Raw genomic sequence first — 15,134 nt, forward strand, 5'->3', positions numbered from 1 at the left:
AATAGTGGGTAAAATATTACCTTAAGTCTGACAATACACACAAAGAAATCAAAAAGCACAAAAAGGGAAATTTCCTGGTGATAGAGACAAAGCAGCAATTTAAAGCCAAAGCAAAGTGTCACAGTTGGAACTAAATGGCCATCAAGAGTATCAGAAATGGATGTACACCCTGGGGCTTAAGGTGAAGTTACAGTCCTGACACAGAGCCCTAAGCTTCCTATATAAGGTGAGGAGCCAGGATGTCCTGTCCATTTGGTGATAAATCAAGACTCAAAGCCTAGGTTCGCAGACTATAAGCAGAGTGTTCATTCTGGGCCTAGAGGACAAGAAATTGGAATCCCACATTTTAATTTGTACTAAAAAGCTGGGAAATTAAAATTAAAAACTAACCTTCATCCAGTGTAATCCATAGTGTGCTGGCAGAGAAAGAACACGGAACTATAGAAATAGATAACTCTACTATCCAGGGCTCATGTTCGACTTCTACAGAAAACAGCTCTCATGCTAAAGGTGAGCCCACAGTCAAGTTTACAGAGCAAGAAGAGAAATAAGCCACCGCAGGGAGGGTCAGCAGTGACAATAAGCCGAATAATCTACATTCCAGAAAAGTTGTATAATAAGGCAATATAAAAGAGACTTTAACTTAAGTACCTTCAAAACATTCAGTAGGATAAAGGAAGGAATGGAATCCATAAGGTATGAACAGCACGTCGTGAAAAGAATAGCAGACATATTAGAAAAGATGAAACAGCAACTGTAAAAATTATATATGTATATATACACATGTGTGTATGTATGTAAATGTATATAATTTTTAACACGCCATATATATTATCGTATAATACATGATATGGTATATGTATACGTATCAATGAAATCTAACAAAATCAAACAATAGACTAAGCCCAGAGTGGGGATCAGTGAAGCACCCAGATTCTACACAGAAAGATAAAGAGAAGGAGCTGGGGAAGAGAAGTAAGGACTCATGAGGAGAGACTGAGGTCTCACATGTATTTAACAGAAATTTCAGAAGAAGAATAGAGATTTAAGGAGAGGCAGTGGATGAAGAGTTGATGGTAAACTTCTAGAACTGAAAAAAATAAACGAACAACAGAAGGAGCACAACTGAAGAGGAATACAGTTGAGTAGGAATATTTTTAATGTTTTAAGTATATTTAAATACCAAGCAAATACAAATTGTCCATCCCTAAAAGGGATATTGAAATCTATATAGAGGAATTACTAGGAATATATATATATACATACACACATATGTATAATATAATTTATAATAAAATCAGAGTGAATGGTGAATGGAAATAAGGAAATGGGGTTGTTGGTAAAGACTTTCAAGAATCTTGGCTGTGAAGAGAAGGAAAGATTGAACAGGAGCTAAATGAGCGTGTCTGACATATTAATTTATGCTGCATGACACTCACATACACACACAGCCATAGAACCAGTACTATAAAATGGCAGGGAACTTTTAAATTGAGGTGTTCTCCAAAGCTCTTCCCTCCTCGAAGCTACTCCAGCAGCCTGTTCGTCACTTAAAATGTCACCATTAGAGGTACTCTTTTGTAGTATAATAGTGCCCCCTTAAAATCCCCATTAGAATGAGCCAACTGGGGGGAAGGAGGTAGGGTCATGAGGAGATATTCGTACTTAACCCAGCTCTGATGAGAGTGTCTGATCTACTAGCTGTTGTCTTGGAAAGCAGTGACCCGGGGATGGGATATAGGGAAGGACAATTTTAATGAAGAATTAGGACAGCCTGGATCCTAGAGTCTTAGCTGGAAGAGCAGGTTCCTGTGGGGCCTCATAAGGACGGTGGGCATCTGGGCTGAGGTGCTGGCTTTCAGAGGCCTGCCTGGAGTGTGTGTACAGAAACACACACACACACACACACACACACACACACACACACTGTGTTAGTTTGGTTATGTTTTTTAATGTAGGTGACATAAATATTATATTAGTTTCCGGTATATGACATAGTGATTCAACAATTATATACATTATAAAATGCTTACCACGATAAGGGTAATTACCATCAGTCACCACATAAAGTTATTACAATATTATTGACTATATTCCCTGTGCTGTACTTTTCATCCCTGTGACCTATTTATTTTATAACTGGAAGTTTATACCTCTTAATTCTCTTCGCCTATCCACCCATCCCCCTAACCCCCTCCCCTCTGGCAACTACCAGTTTGTTCTCTGTATTTATGAGTCTGTTTCTGTTGGTTCGTTTATTTTGTATTTTAGATTTCACATATGAGTGAAATCATATATTTGTCTTCTCTGACTTATTTCACTCAGCATAATACCCTCTAGGTCCATCCATGTTGTCTCAAATGGCACTATTTCATTCTTTTTTATGGCTGAGTAATAATCCTGTGTGTGTGTGTGTGTGTGTGTGTGTATGATATCTTCTTTACCCATTCATCCATTGATGGATACTTGGGTTGCTTCCATATCTTGGCTATTGTATGTGATGCTGCAATGAACGTAGTGGTACATATATCTTTTCAAGTCAGTGTTTTTGTTTTCTTTGGTAAATACCCAGAAGTGGAATTACTTTATTGTATGGTATTTCTATTTTAAATTTTTTTAGGAACATCCATACTGTTTTCTTTAGTGGCTGCGCCAACTTACATTCCCACCAATAGCGCACGGGGGTTCCCTTTACTCCACATCCTTGCCAACATTTGTTATTTCTTATCTTTTTGATACTAGCCATTGTGACAGGAGTGAGGTGATGATATCTCACTGTGGTTTGGATTTGCATTTCCCTGATGACGAGTGATGCTGAGCATCTTTTCATGTGTCTGGTGGCCATCTGTACATCTTCTTTGGGAAAATGTCTATTCAGGTCCTCTGCCCATCTTTTAATTGGATATTTGTTTTGGTTTGGTTCTTCTTACAGTGAAATAAGGCACTGTTATTTCCCTTAACAATTCTGTTAAGTATATATTTTTCAGACCAAAGGATACTAAGATTCAGACAGAGCAAGCAGCTGTGGGTATTTTAGTGGCAGGAAAAGGAATGTAGTAAGTAGGAAGATTTTCAAACATGTTTTCAATGTATTCAAATACCAACCAAATCCTAGTTGTCCCTCTCCAATGGAATTACTAGGATTATCTGGCTTGGACAGTCATTTTCCTATCATCTTTAATTCATTTATTAGCTTCAAATTTTATCACCATAATAAAATTATTTAATAACCGCCCACATGCAAATCTCTGGTCTCCAAGCTCACCCCAGTCATTGCAGGAGGAGACTGCCTGCCTACTCTGATTGAATTTTCATTTTGATTGGCGTCTTTCCAAAGGGATTACTTCTACTAAGCCCTCTGCTGATGGCAGTTGTAAATCGATACACTACTGTACACTTGAACATCACCAGTGACAATATGCACTGAGCACAATCAGTGGGAAAGGGAAGACAACTGGTTTACAAGCATGAAATAAACAACTCATGAATGTTCATCCGAATATCCACATAGCACATCTTATCTCTCCCAACCCCCAAGATGCTTCAGGGCCACACCAGTAATCAATATTTCCCAGAAAAGTAGGTTCCTGGAGAATGGTTACAATCGGAGATCCACTTGTTGCTGAGTGATTTAAAGTGGAGGGGCATAAAAATGTAAGGTTTTCTAGGTTCTCAGCTGAAGGGAAGTCATATGGCCCGCTAAGAATTTAGCATCAAGAGTCAGTTTAAGCCAAGTTTGAAGTCTGGCTTTACTCAATTTTATTCCCCAACTTTCTAGTTCTTCCTTGTCCTCCAAAATTCATCTTCAGTGAGATGGGTTTGGTGGTGGTGGTGGTTCTTTCTGAAGCTGATCCCAATTCCTGGCCCCCCAACCCACAGAGTTGGCTGTGCCTTTTTTTTTTTTTTTTTTTTGAGTGCACCACTCTTACAGTCCTTAATCACATTTGTGTTTTAGTTATTTTACTTACTTCTCTTTCTCCTCCACTTGCAGCCAGGGGCAGTCAAGGAGGGGGACAGTAGAGCAGTTTCAAGAACATGGGATATGAAGTCAGAATGCATGGATTTGAGTCCACTTAGCTCTATGACTTCCTACCTGAATGAACTCACTAACCTCTCTTTGCTTCATCTTCTTCATCTGTAGAATGGGGATAAGTTCATAAGGTTGTTGTATTAAGTGAGTAAAGCAGGATAAAGTACTTAGTGCCGGGGATATAGGTAGTGCTCAATAAATAAAGTATAGCTCCTAAGTACCTTTGCATCCTTTAGGGTGTAACTCAGTACATGGCAAAGAGTTCTCAGTAAATTTTGAATGAATGAGTGAACAGTGTAGCCTCCAACAAACTCATTTACTTCTCTTGCCTCACATCTCTTTGCTAAAATGAGATTGTTAATTGAGCATCAAGGTCCCTGTTATGAAATCAGGTTCTCAAATTGCTCAAGGTCTTCAGTGGTGGGGGGAGAAGTTACTAAACAATTTCAATCTGTTGATTATACTTATAGCTGTTTGTCAGAAGGGACAAGCCAGAACGAACCAGTCCTAGTGGATACTGGAGAAACCCTTGAGTTCAAAAGCATAGTGCTGGGCTTCAGACCATGCAACAGAATACACTGTGTGCAATATTTTTCTCTCATTTGGCTGAACTCAGGCTTCCCGTAGCTGAAAGCAGATGGCACGAAAAAGCTTATGGTGTGGAAAGCCAGTTTTCCGGGTATGAAAAGAACGGAGAGAGTTGGAGTGCTTAACTTCCTGCCTCTGCTAAGGAGTGATGAAGATAAAGTCCAAAGTGTCCTTTGGGCCTCCTCGCACTCCAAAACCCCAGATTACCTGACTTGGACCGGGTCCTGGTGTTAAAGGGCTCCCTGGGATGAGAAACCCAGAATGATATTAGGCAGTGATTTATAGTCATTTACTTTTAGTGAGAAAGGGAGCAATGTTTTCTTAAAATGTCACTCTAAGAAGTCATTGTTCAAAGCGTACCAACTAGGCTAATAACTGTGTACAGATCATATCTATTGTTTGTTTCAAAATTCACTTTTGTTTAAAAAAAAAAAGGAAAACACATAACTGAATTGAAAGTCATCCCATATTCCATCTTCTTCTGTTACCCAAGCCAAGAGATAGCCATATCCAGGCACTACTGTTCAGGAACCCAAATTCCAGAGTCAGTCTCGCTAGACTTCACTTTACTCATCCGTAAAATGGCAATACCTACCTTAGAGGTTGTTGGAAGGATTAAAGAAAATAGTGTAGCAGCACTGAAGTTTCTTGTCCAATCATAACCACAGCATTTATTGACTGTTCTCTCCATTCAAAACCCCAGTTTTGGCAAAAAAAAAAAAATGAAAGCGAAGTGAGGAGTTTGAGACCGCCTAGGACATCTGCAGAGTTCTCAGATGAATCACGGACCTGTCCTTCGTCCCCTCCTTCAAATCTAGAGGATACCATTTCTTCCATGCTCAGCTGGGTTCCCTGCCCAAAGCCTGGTCGGCGTCTGAAAAGAAGAAATACATTAGGACTGCTAATCCTGAAAGAGCACTGAAGTAGTTTCCCATTATCTCTCTGCCCCTTTAAAAAATGGCAAATTTTGATAGGAAATTGGTGGAAAGAGCGCCACTGGCAAATAAGAAATCAATCCAGAGTTCCTTATGCTGGTTGCGAATCCCGCCCCCATATGCTAAGTAATACTGAACATTAGATCATTTGCAAACACTGCATTCCCTTCTTCAGATCTTGCGTTTAGGTCACCTTCCTCCAGAAATCCTATTTCCTGAAACAGCTTAGATCCAGAAAAATTACTGATTGTCTGCTTTTGCCTCAAATCCTCATACCATTTTTTCCCCTAACTTTTCATTTAGATTATTTAGTTCACTGGGCAAGAAATGAACCCAGTGTTACAGATATTTTGCCTCTGAGTCTTGCACATTTTTAGTCTGCCATAAATGTTTCATCATAGAAACACTTCATTTATGTTTGTTAGCCACCAGTCAGTTTGTAAAATAGCAACCGTTCCTTCAAAATCTTTGAATATTATTGAAGAAAACCGAATAGAATTCAGAGAAGCTGGGGCTTTTGTTGGCTCTGGATGCTCTGTGACCACTGAGGCAACTCATTTGGCTAAGAATGAATTTACCATTATCTGCAAAGTATTTCCTACCCCTTGGACAACAAACTTTACAAAATGATTGTGACTGCCTTGACCCACACCATCCAAGCTCACCCAGTATGATCTTCCAAAGACAAAGGCACTAACTATCTCATGCCCCCATCAGAGAGGACCTTGAACTTTCTCAATAATGGTGTTGCTGCCCCTTTTCCAGTGACCACTTCTTGGTTGCAGTTCACGCGTGTATTAATCGTAGTGTGGTCTGAATGACAGAATGAGAGCCTTGACAAGAATCAACCCACATACCCGCTGAGATAGATAACGTTTCTGTTGTATTCATAAAACTTCCATAGGAGAATCAGCATTCAATTATGTTTTTTAAAGATTGTATCTATTTATTTATTTGAGAGAGAGAGAGCATGCACACTCGAGCTGGAGGTGGGGAAGCAGAGAGCGGGGGAGAGGAACAAGCAGACTCCACTCAGAGCATGGATCCCTATTCCGGGCTCAATCCCACGACCCTGAGATCACAACCCAAGCGGAAACCAAGAGCCAGACACTCAACCCACTGAACCACCCAGCCGTCCCTCAATTACGGTTTTTAACAGCCCTTACTGAAAAAAAGGTTTTCCTTGTACAAAACTTAAATCCCCACATACTGAAACTTAAGCTCATTTCCTTGTGTTCTGTTTTCATGATCAAGGGAGAAACCTCCACCCCAGCAATCCAATACTTCTCTCCAGGTTTTCTTGATTAAATGCCCAAGTAGGTAATCAGAGGCCTTGAACTCTTGATGTTGCAGCTGCTATGGCTAATTAAATGGCAAAGAGCTGAATTCATAGATATGATTAATACCATCAGGATGCTCTATGGTTTTAATGTTCATAAATTATGACTGAACAATAAAATTTTTATATGGGTTATAGGATTTTTCTTAAAGATCAGAATTAATCAGTGTGTTCCCCATTGACTTTATTTGTTTATTTGCTTTTAAATATAAACCAGAGGTGGCTTTAGGAAACTCTATAACTGAAGTTGTTAGAGAACGATCCCAGAGAGAGGGCACAGTGAAGACCAAGCCACCATCCTAGTGCAATGCAAATCAGGAGAGCCAATCCATTTCTAGAAAATTGGTTCTGGAGACCTTTGTTTCTGAAGCATAATTCCCCCAAGTGATCTGACTAGGAGAGACTCTTTGCCAGCTAATAAATGTATCAGGTCCAGTAGTCACTCTTTCTGTCCCTGGAATTCCAGTGGGACATTGACAGGATTTCTTTAAATTGCATTTTTCTTCCTGCTTGTAGTTAAGTGGCAAGAGCCTTTGCTAATGGCTTTTCTCTAATCTCCTCATTTGTATTTCTATCCAGTCGTTTCTCTGAGCTTTTGGACATAATTAGACGGACACGAAGGGTTGGTACTTGCTGCCCGGTCTCTTAAATACCTCCTCTGCTGCCCTACTCGGTTAATGGTGAGATCCCAGTGTTGCTTGACCTTGGTGCACTTGAACCTGTCTCCCTTTCCTCCCTTTGAGCTCATCATCAGTCCTTGACCTGGTAACTGGTCACTGAGAGGTTCTGAGGGACCGCTGAAGTGAAGATGGAGAGATAACTGGCAAGTGGCTCCAATTATGTTTATCTTCAGGAAGGATGGGTGTTTGAAAGCTCTCATTTTCAGAGTTTCAGACAGCCAACTCCTTCCTGCTCAGGAGGTACTGAGACTGCTCCTGATTAGGCTGTCTGAGTTCTCTCATTTTTACTCATCACAGTCACATCTGTTTGGGTTTCTGTCTCTCTCCTGGAGATGCCTCTTGAGAGCAGATCCCCTCAGCTTCTTTACAGCTCATCTGAGGCCTGCCAAAAGAGATTGGCAGAGAACGATCAGCATTCTATGCTCTGATAACTCACATAACTCTCCCTGAAAAGAACGCTAAAACCTGGTTCTCAAGTGAACCCGTGAGGAATGGAGCCAAAGAGACTTGTGGTATTTTTCTTTGGAATCCAATTTAGAGTTTATATTCTGGTGGGGTGAGAAGGGAAAGCAGGGGGTGGGGGGGAGTATGAGGAGAGAAAGAATAAGAGGTAGCAGGGACAGGGGCGTATACCAAAAAATCGTAGGCTCCAGAGGCAGAAGGACTTTAAGGAACATCTCATCCAGAGATTTTCAAACGTTTTGGTTTTAGCAGTGCAATCTTTCTCGTTATTTTTCTTCATAAGAAATCATACAGGGGCGCCTGGGTGGCTCAGCCGGTTGGGCGTCCAACTCTTGATTTCGGCTCAGGTCACGATCTCAGGGTCCTGAGATGGAGCCCTGAATCCTTGGGCTCCGCGATTAGCTGGGAGTCTGCTTGAGATTCTCTTCTTCTCCCTCTGCCCCTCCCCCAGCCTGTGTGCGCTCTCTCTCTCTCTCAAATAAATGAATAGACCTTTAAAAAAAAAAAATCATACAGTGAGCCCCGGTATATAAAAATAGATGAATGCAGAGGTGCTATCGTTGAAACATGGGTGAAGGAACTTACATCCCCTCCATCTACTCTTAGGGCTCTGCAGAATACAATTTGAAAGCCATTAAGATTGTCTAAAGGATGACTTTAAGGATGGGAAAACTGTAGCGCCAACCAAGGTCACACAGCTGACTAGCGGCAGAGACAGGATTAGAACAAGCCTCCTGTCACCCAGGCTAGAACTCTGTGTGAGTGGAGCCCGAGAAAGGAGCTAAGGGTGCTTTCCTCCTGAACATGATCAAGGAGAGAGCTTGGTGGACAGTGCAATGGGAAGAGGAGGTCCAGGAGGAGTAAAGGTGAGTGGACCCACCCAGCGCAGAGCAATTGGGAGCCCTGGGGTTAAGCAGGGTACAGTATGAACTGGTAGGAACAAAGCAAGACAGGAGAAAAAGGCACTGTGGAAATAAGTGTCAAAGGAAAGTTCTTCACTCTCCCACTCAGATTCCATAGTACTGGTGGGGTGGCAGTCAGACAGAAAGGAAAGGCAAAATATGCTTCTCTAGGCTGGGCTCTGGTTCTTTCTTTCCTTCTGCCTTCCTAAGGTGAATGGGGTTTGGGCCCAGTTCTCCTTTGAGAATTTGAGACTTAAATTCACTCTTCTCGGGAGTTGAGAAGCACCTGTGAAATACATATGGGAATCAGGAAAGGAGGAGAAATATCCGCGTAATTAATGGTTAAGCCAATTGCATAGTATGTTTTGGACCCAAAGTCAAAATGGCTTTCCTTCCCCTTTCCCCTGAATGATTCCCCCTCTAGTCACAGGCCTCTGTGGGTTCTATTAAGGGAGGAGACAGGAGAATTCTTGTGGTCTATAGGCAGACAGGTCACAGAGAGTTAGAGGCCCAGGTGCTCAGTGGAAGGTAAAAGCACACTGAGAGGGAGTAGGAACCTCTTAAGGTCCATTCCACACTCCAAATTATTTGGCCCTGCTCAGATCTTCTTCTGAGGCCTCTTTTGGTGAGATTATTTCCCTTCATGGTAACTAGAATTTGAACCCCTTACATTCTGAGCCAGGAAACATCCTCCTCCCCTTAAGAAGCAATGTAAACCAGTGGCTCGTCAATTATTTTCAACAAACTGTTGATTGAGCACAAACTATGTAACAGGAACTGTGCCAGGAGGTGGGAATAGAGTGGTGACCAAGACGCAGTCCCGATTTTCAAGGCGTTCGAGGTCCAGGGGGAGCCAACCAGGGTTTTTCCCTCATGAATTAATGTCCAAAGAAGTGGTTACTTGAATTGACTTGAGGTGCTGAAACTCTCTTCCACCCGGGCCTCCGTGAGCTTTTGGGAAAGCCCAAAACACAGAGGAGTCCACTAACCTGCAGGGAATTTCAGACCATTAGGCACGACTCTCCTGTAACCCTCCACCTCGGGCCCTGTAACCTTCACCCCAGCCTGTCTTTGCAGACCCCTATCAGCGCTTCTGCTAGGGCCACAGACATTTCAAGACTGGGGACAAGTGGAAGGGAGGTGGCAGTAACCTCCCCTGTGGAGCAGGGAAATCTACAGCAGGGTCAGGTGACACAGCTCTGATGGGCCAAGAAGCCTGACACAGTTTCCCAGTTGGGAGCTCAGGCAAGAAAAGAAGGACTGGGGTCTCGGCATTTGGTTTTGTTTGCATCAATAGCAATTCGGAAAAGATCTGAAAAGGGGGGAGGGAGAGGTCCAGTAAGGAGTGTAGTGGCAGCTCGGAGACAGCAGCCCTGCTCTTGGCAGCTTCCTTTCTGGCGTTAGAAATCAAGTAAAATAGTAAAAGAGTAGTGTCCGTTTGAAGATGGGGATGTGGATGGATCATTCTCTTTGTTGCGTTCTTGACCTCGAAACTCCTCTTTCTTCTCCAGATTAAAATATAGAACAGGGAAAGGACAGAACCTGTGAATAGAGAGAGTCGAGCAAAAAGCCAGACTTGATTCCTGAATTGGAGGGAGAGAGGCTGCTAGATCTGGAGGAGCAGGAAAAAGAAAGAAAGAAAGAAGTTAGGAGATTGGAGATGGGCCAGGGCTTCAGTAACGCGGCTCGGCGCTGCATTTCCCAAATACTGCTTTCTGTACACCACCCAAGCTCTCCGCTTGGATCCCAAACCCAAACCAAGGATTTGGGGCAAGAGGAAAAGCGGGGTTCGGACCGCACATATTGGCCTGTAATGAAAAGTCAGCAAAAACCACTGGGGGGCAGCGTGGTGTGCGGGCGCAGCTCTGCAGTGCCCCTGCCGCCGCCGCCGCCGCGAGGGCTGAACCCGTCTGCGAGCCGTGGCCTCTTTCCCGAAGGGCTACAAGTGTCGCCATGCGAAATGCCTGGCGGGGGGTGTGTGTTTGGGGGAGGGGGCTGGTGTGAGTCGGCGACTGGGGCAGGGGCCTGGCGAACTTCCCAGGGGCGCAGCCCCGGGCAGTGCGGCCCGCTAGGAGTGCAACACTGACAAACAGCCCCCCCGCACCCCCACCCCCCGCACCCCACCTCCAGGCAACCCCCGGCTCCTCCGGCCCAACTACCTCCTCCCGGGGCCCCTCCATCCCTGCCTCCTCCCGAAGCTCCGTTCTGGAAGCGGAGGGCAGGAAGCTTCGGGCGGTGGGGCAGCGCCGGAGCCCCTACAGGTGTGAGCCGGCGCGGCCCGCCGGGGCCTCCGGGGGGCGGGGCGGCCGGGAGCCAGCGGGCTGGGCTCCGGGAGGGAGGGGCCGCCGGGGGAGGGGGGCCTCGGGGAGGCCGCGGCGCTCTTCCGGAGGGTGCCTGCGGCGACTGGATTCCTATGCAGAGACTGTGCCGCGCCCAGAGCAGCCGCCGCCACCGCCGCCGCTGCCGCCGCCGCCGCCACCGCCGCCGCCAAGATGCGAGGCCGTTACCTGTTTGATCCCCGTCGGCCAGCTGGCACGGGCCAACTTTTCCTGATCATCAGGCCCCGAAGTTGCAAGGACTAGTCGGAGGCTCGGAGGGGCCAGGGCGAGGGCGCGCTCCCCACCCCACCCCCCCGCGCGCTTCCTCCTTCCCCCCCTCCCCTCCCGCCGCCCGCGCTCGCGGCCTCTCTCCCGCCCGCGCCGCTCCCTCCGCCCGCCTCCCTGCTCCGGCCCCCTCCGCGCGGCACAGGGCGGGGGGTGCCGCGAAACTCCGACCCGAGCCACTTGGACTCGCACAGTGTCCTCGGGGCGCAGGGGCCGAGCGCACGCAGCCGCGCCGCGCTGCCTCCGCCGCCAGTCTCGCCGCGATCCCGGCCCGGGGCTGTGGCGTCGGCTCGGACCCAGGCAGCCCGCAGCCCGCGCGGGAGCCGGACCACCGCCCGAGGAGCCCGGACGGCATGCTGAGCCCCCTCCTCGGCTGACGGCCGAGCGCGGAGAAGCCCGGGCGAGCGCCGGCTAGGGAGACGAGGGCGGCAGCGGCGCGAGACCGAGCGGACGCGCCGCGGAGGAGCGGGAGGCGGAGGCGAAGGCGAAGCCGGAGAGGGGCCGCCAAAGAAGTGGTGGTGGTGGGCGTCGTGGCCATGGCGGCGGCTATCGCCAGCTCGCTGATCCGTCAGAAGAGACAAGCCCGCGAGCGCGAGAAATCCAACGCCTGCAAGTGTGTCAGCAGCCCCAGCAAAGGCAAGACCAGCTGCGACAAAAACAAGTTAAACGTCTTTTCCCGGGTCAAACTCTTCGGCTCCAAGAAGAGGCGCAGAAGGAGACCAGGTTGGAAGGGGCGCTTGGCCGGCTTTGGGTTCCCCCCCATACTTTACGAGTGTGGAGGGGGCTGGAGGGCGTGTGTATAAGCGTAGGTGAGTTTGTCGGGGGCCCATCTGGTGCGGATGTGGCCACCTAGCCGGGGTGCGTGCGTGGGAAGCGATGGCTTTCTCGCCGCGTTCGTAACGGTAACTGGCTTGCTGCATTGCAACTGCCGTGGGACAGGCGCAGAGCCGGGGGGCCAGACCCGGCCCGGGAGGGGGGCGCCGTCAGCTTCAGACGTGCCACATGTGTGCACGCCCGGGGGCTCTGGCACGCGTGACCCAGACGTGGCCGCCGTGTGTGTGTGTGTGTGGCGTGGAAATTGCAGGCGCCGAGCTGGGCAGACACCGCTGCCCGCCCTAACGAACCCGAGAAACCCTCCTTTGCCTTTACCCCTGCAACTCTCACCCTTCCCCTGATCCAGTTTCCACCCCCAAGGGCCTTGGGCTTCGGCTCTCTAGGCATTCTGTTTCTTTGATCACTTTTAAGCTTATCGGGACAGACTTGACTTGTGGTGCACCCTTGAAATATTTGCTGCGGGGGGGAGTGGATTCCTAGAACCTTGTAGCCAAGAGCTTAGTGATCTGGTTAGACTGGTGAAACTGGTTACTTGCTACTAAAATGCTGGATTGAAGAGAGAATTTAAACTCATGGCCAGATTGTAGGTCCTTTGGAACCTATTCCGTGAGAAGAGTAGCGCGATATTCCGGTGCCAGGGGGAATTTCACACAGCTCTAGGTGTCAGGTTGCGTCAAGGTAGAGCTTCAGGCGAACAAGCAGCTTATTTGGCCGTTCTTCACCAGATGAATCCTGTACGCTCTTTTCTTACTTTTAACTAGATAAATGGTACAGAATTGCAGACTTATTCATCAATTTGTTCTTTCTCTGTGTATGTGTTCCACACACTATGGAATGGAAACGCAGACATCCATTTCCTGCTTGCTCGAAGTTTTCAAGGCATTTGCTGTGCATTGGGCTTGTTTTAAAAAGGCTGAAGCTGTTGCAAAGCATGATTATGTGGCCTGAATAATCACATACATATGATTTCGGTGCAGGTGTCTGTAGTCAGTAAAAGCAAATTTTGGATAACATGGCTGTTATTGGTGAATTAGGTACTTTATTATCTGTGGTGATTCATAATTGAAAATCATTGTAATTGAGAACCCATGTTTTAGATAATCATATTTCTGATACTAAATTTGAAAATAAGTATAAACTAATTTTCTTTTCCTCCGCACCAACAAAAACCCCGCTCTTTTTGCACCCCTTTTTCCCTGAGGATAATTAACACGATAGGGTATGGTAATGGTTGGGGTTTTTTTTCTCCTCTTCCCCCCCCCTTTTTTTTTTTTTGTATCACAGCTCAGTTTTCCAAATGTAAGTCCTTTGACGGGGTTCCAGACTATTTATGCATTTTCAACACTCTCAGAGTAGAGGGGACTATTTATTCAAAGAGCGATAATTCTGAGAGAAGTCTTTGTTAGTGTGTTTTTGGTCCCTGGTTGGCAAACCACTCTAAATTATCTTCGTATTTCTCCTTCTCCTTCCACATGAGAAGTGGCACATCGTTAAAAGGCAGAATATGCCATTTGCCAACCTGTTCCGAATGCTCAATGAAATAGAGTACCACTCTGTAAGCCAGGGGACCCGCTCTCAGAAACTAGCTGCCGTCAGAAGCCTTAGGGCTTTCCCAGTGTTACGAGGTAGAAATCAAAGGTTTCTTCAGTTTGGGGATGTCCTCTGAAACTTGGGAGTTTGTTTGCCTGTTTCCTTTCAGAGGACTCTTTAAAGTTGTAGTGTGACCTTTTACACTAAAGTTTGTAAATGAAATTAGAATTTGGAATTCTGAGTCTTTTCAACTATGTACGCGCAACTTACCGACTGATCCAAGTCCTCATTCTCTTTGCAGAGCCTCAGCTTAAGGGCATAGTTACCAAACTATACAGCCGACAAGGTTACCACTTGCAGCTACAGGCAGATGGAACCATTGATGGCACAAAAGACGAGGACAGCACTTACAGTAAGTGACTGCAGAATAAATAGTATCTCCCAGCATGTTGTTGACATTGTGTGTTTTCTTTATTATTATTATTTTTTTTTTAAATTAACAACCCTTGCGAAATTCTGACCCGAACGCAAAAAATACAGTCAACACTTCCATCCTGTTGATGCACGTTAACCTCAAGGAAGTTGAACGTGAAAATATGTAAAATAGTGAACTATAGCAAATAATGTTGACACCATCTGAAGAACCATCCAAATGTCATCTCCATGGTAATCTGGATAGATTTATGGCTGTCCTTTGGATTTTATTACTTTTTTCCCACAGAAAATTTACTCACCCACACACTGATCCTGAAATAGCACGTTATCTCTACTCTTAAGAACCGGTCTCATCCCAAGAGAGAGGAGTGGTTTCGTGTCATGAGAATTCATCATTACAAGCTTTCACTTCTGCTCCCCCCGCTCCACACACACTGATAACTCTGAGACTAATTGAGATTTTAACAATTGAGATACCTCCACAGGTGGGTGAAGGGATTTCTTTTAGTGCTTTATTTATTTATTTACTTTTTTACCATGGTTTAAGTAAAGACCAAGTTGGGACCATAATGGTGAACCTAAAAAAGGAAACACATCAAAAATGAAGTCAATTTTATTTCTAATTATTGAAGTTATGTGATTATAAGATGTTACATAACCTTTTTATCACGTATGCTTTTATTTGTCTGAAGTCATAGAAACAAACTCACAAATAGTGAAGCCCTCTCTTCCCCAATAATTGGTGTTTTCTTGCCATTGGCAGATTTCTGCAGACCCATTCACTGTTCCATGAGGC

At 45.7% G+C, this 15,134-nt stretch overlaps 1 protein-coding gene across 3 annotated transcripts in view; it reads left to right on the forward strand.

Moving 5' to 3' along the window:
- Nucleotides 1-15,134, forward strand: part of FGF13 (fibroblast growth factor 13) — a 476,517-nt gene that overhangs the window by 397,529 nt on the left and 63,854 nt on the right. For 2 of the 3 annotated variants that reach the window (XM_078065334.1, XM_078065336.1), the window contains one exon: nt 14,205-14,315. In XM_078065334.1, coding sequence (XP_077921460.1) covers nt 14,205-14,315 — 111 coding nt within the window. Of the gene's footprint in view, nt 1-11,679; nt 12,263-14,204; nt 14,316-15,134 lie in introns of those variants that run through there. The other variant, XM_078065335.1, reaches the window with a different exon arrangement.

This window comes from Halichoerus grypus, chromosome X (assembly GCF_964656455.1).
Source record: "Halichoerus grypus chromosome X, mHalGry1.hap1.1, whole genome shotgun sequence".
In the NCBI taxonomy this organism is placed as follows: domain Eukaryota; kingdom Metazoa; phylum Chordata; class Mammalia; order Carnivora; family Phocidae; genus Halichoerus; species Halichoerus grypus.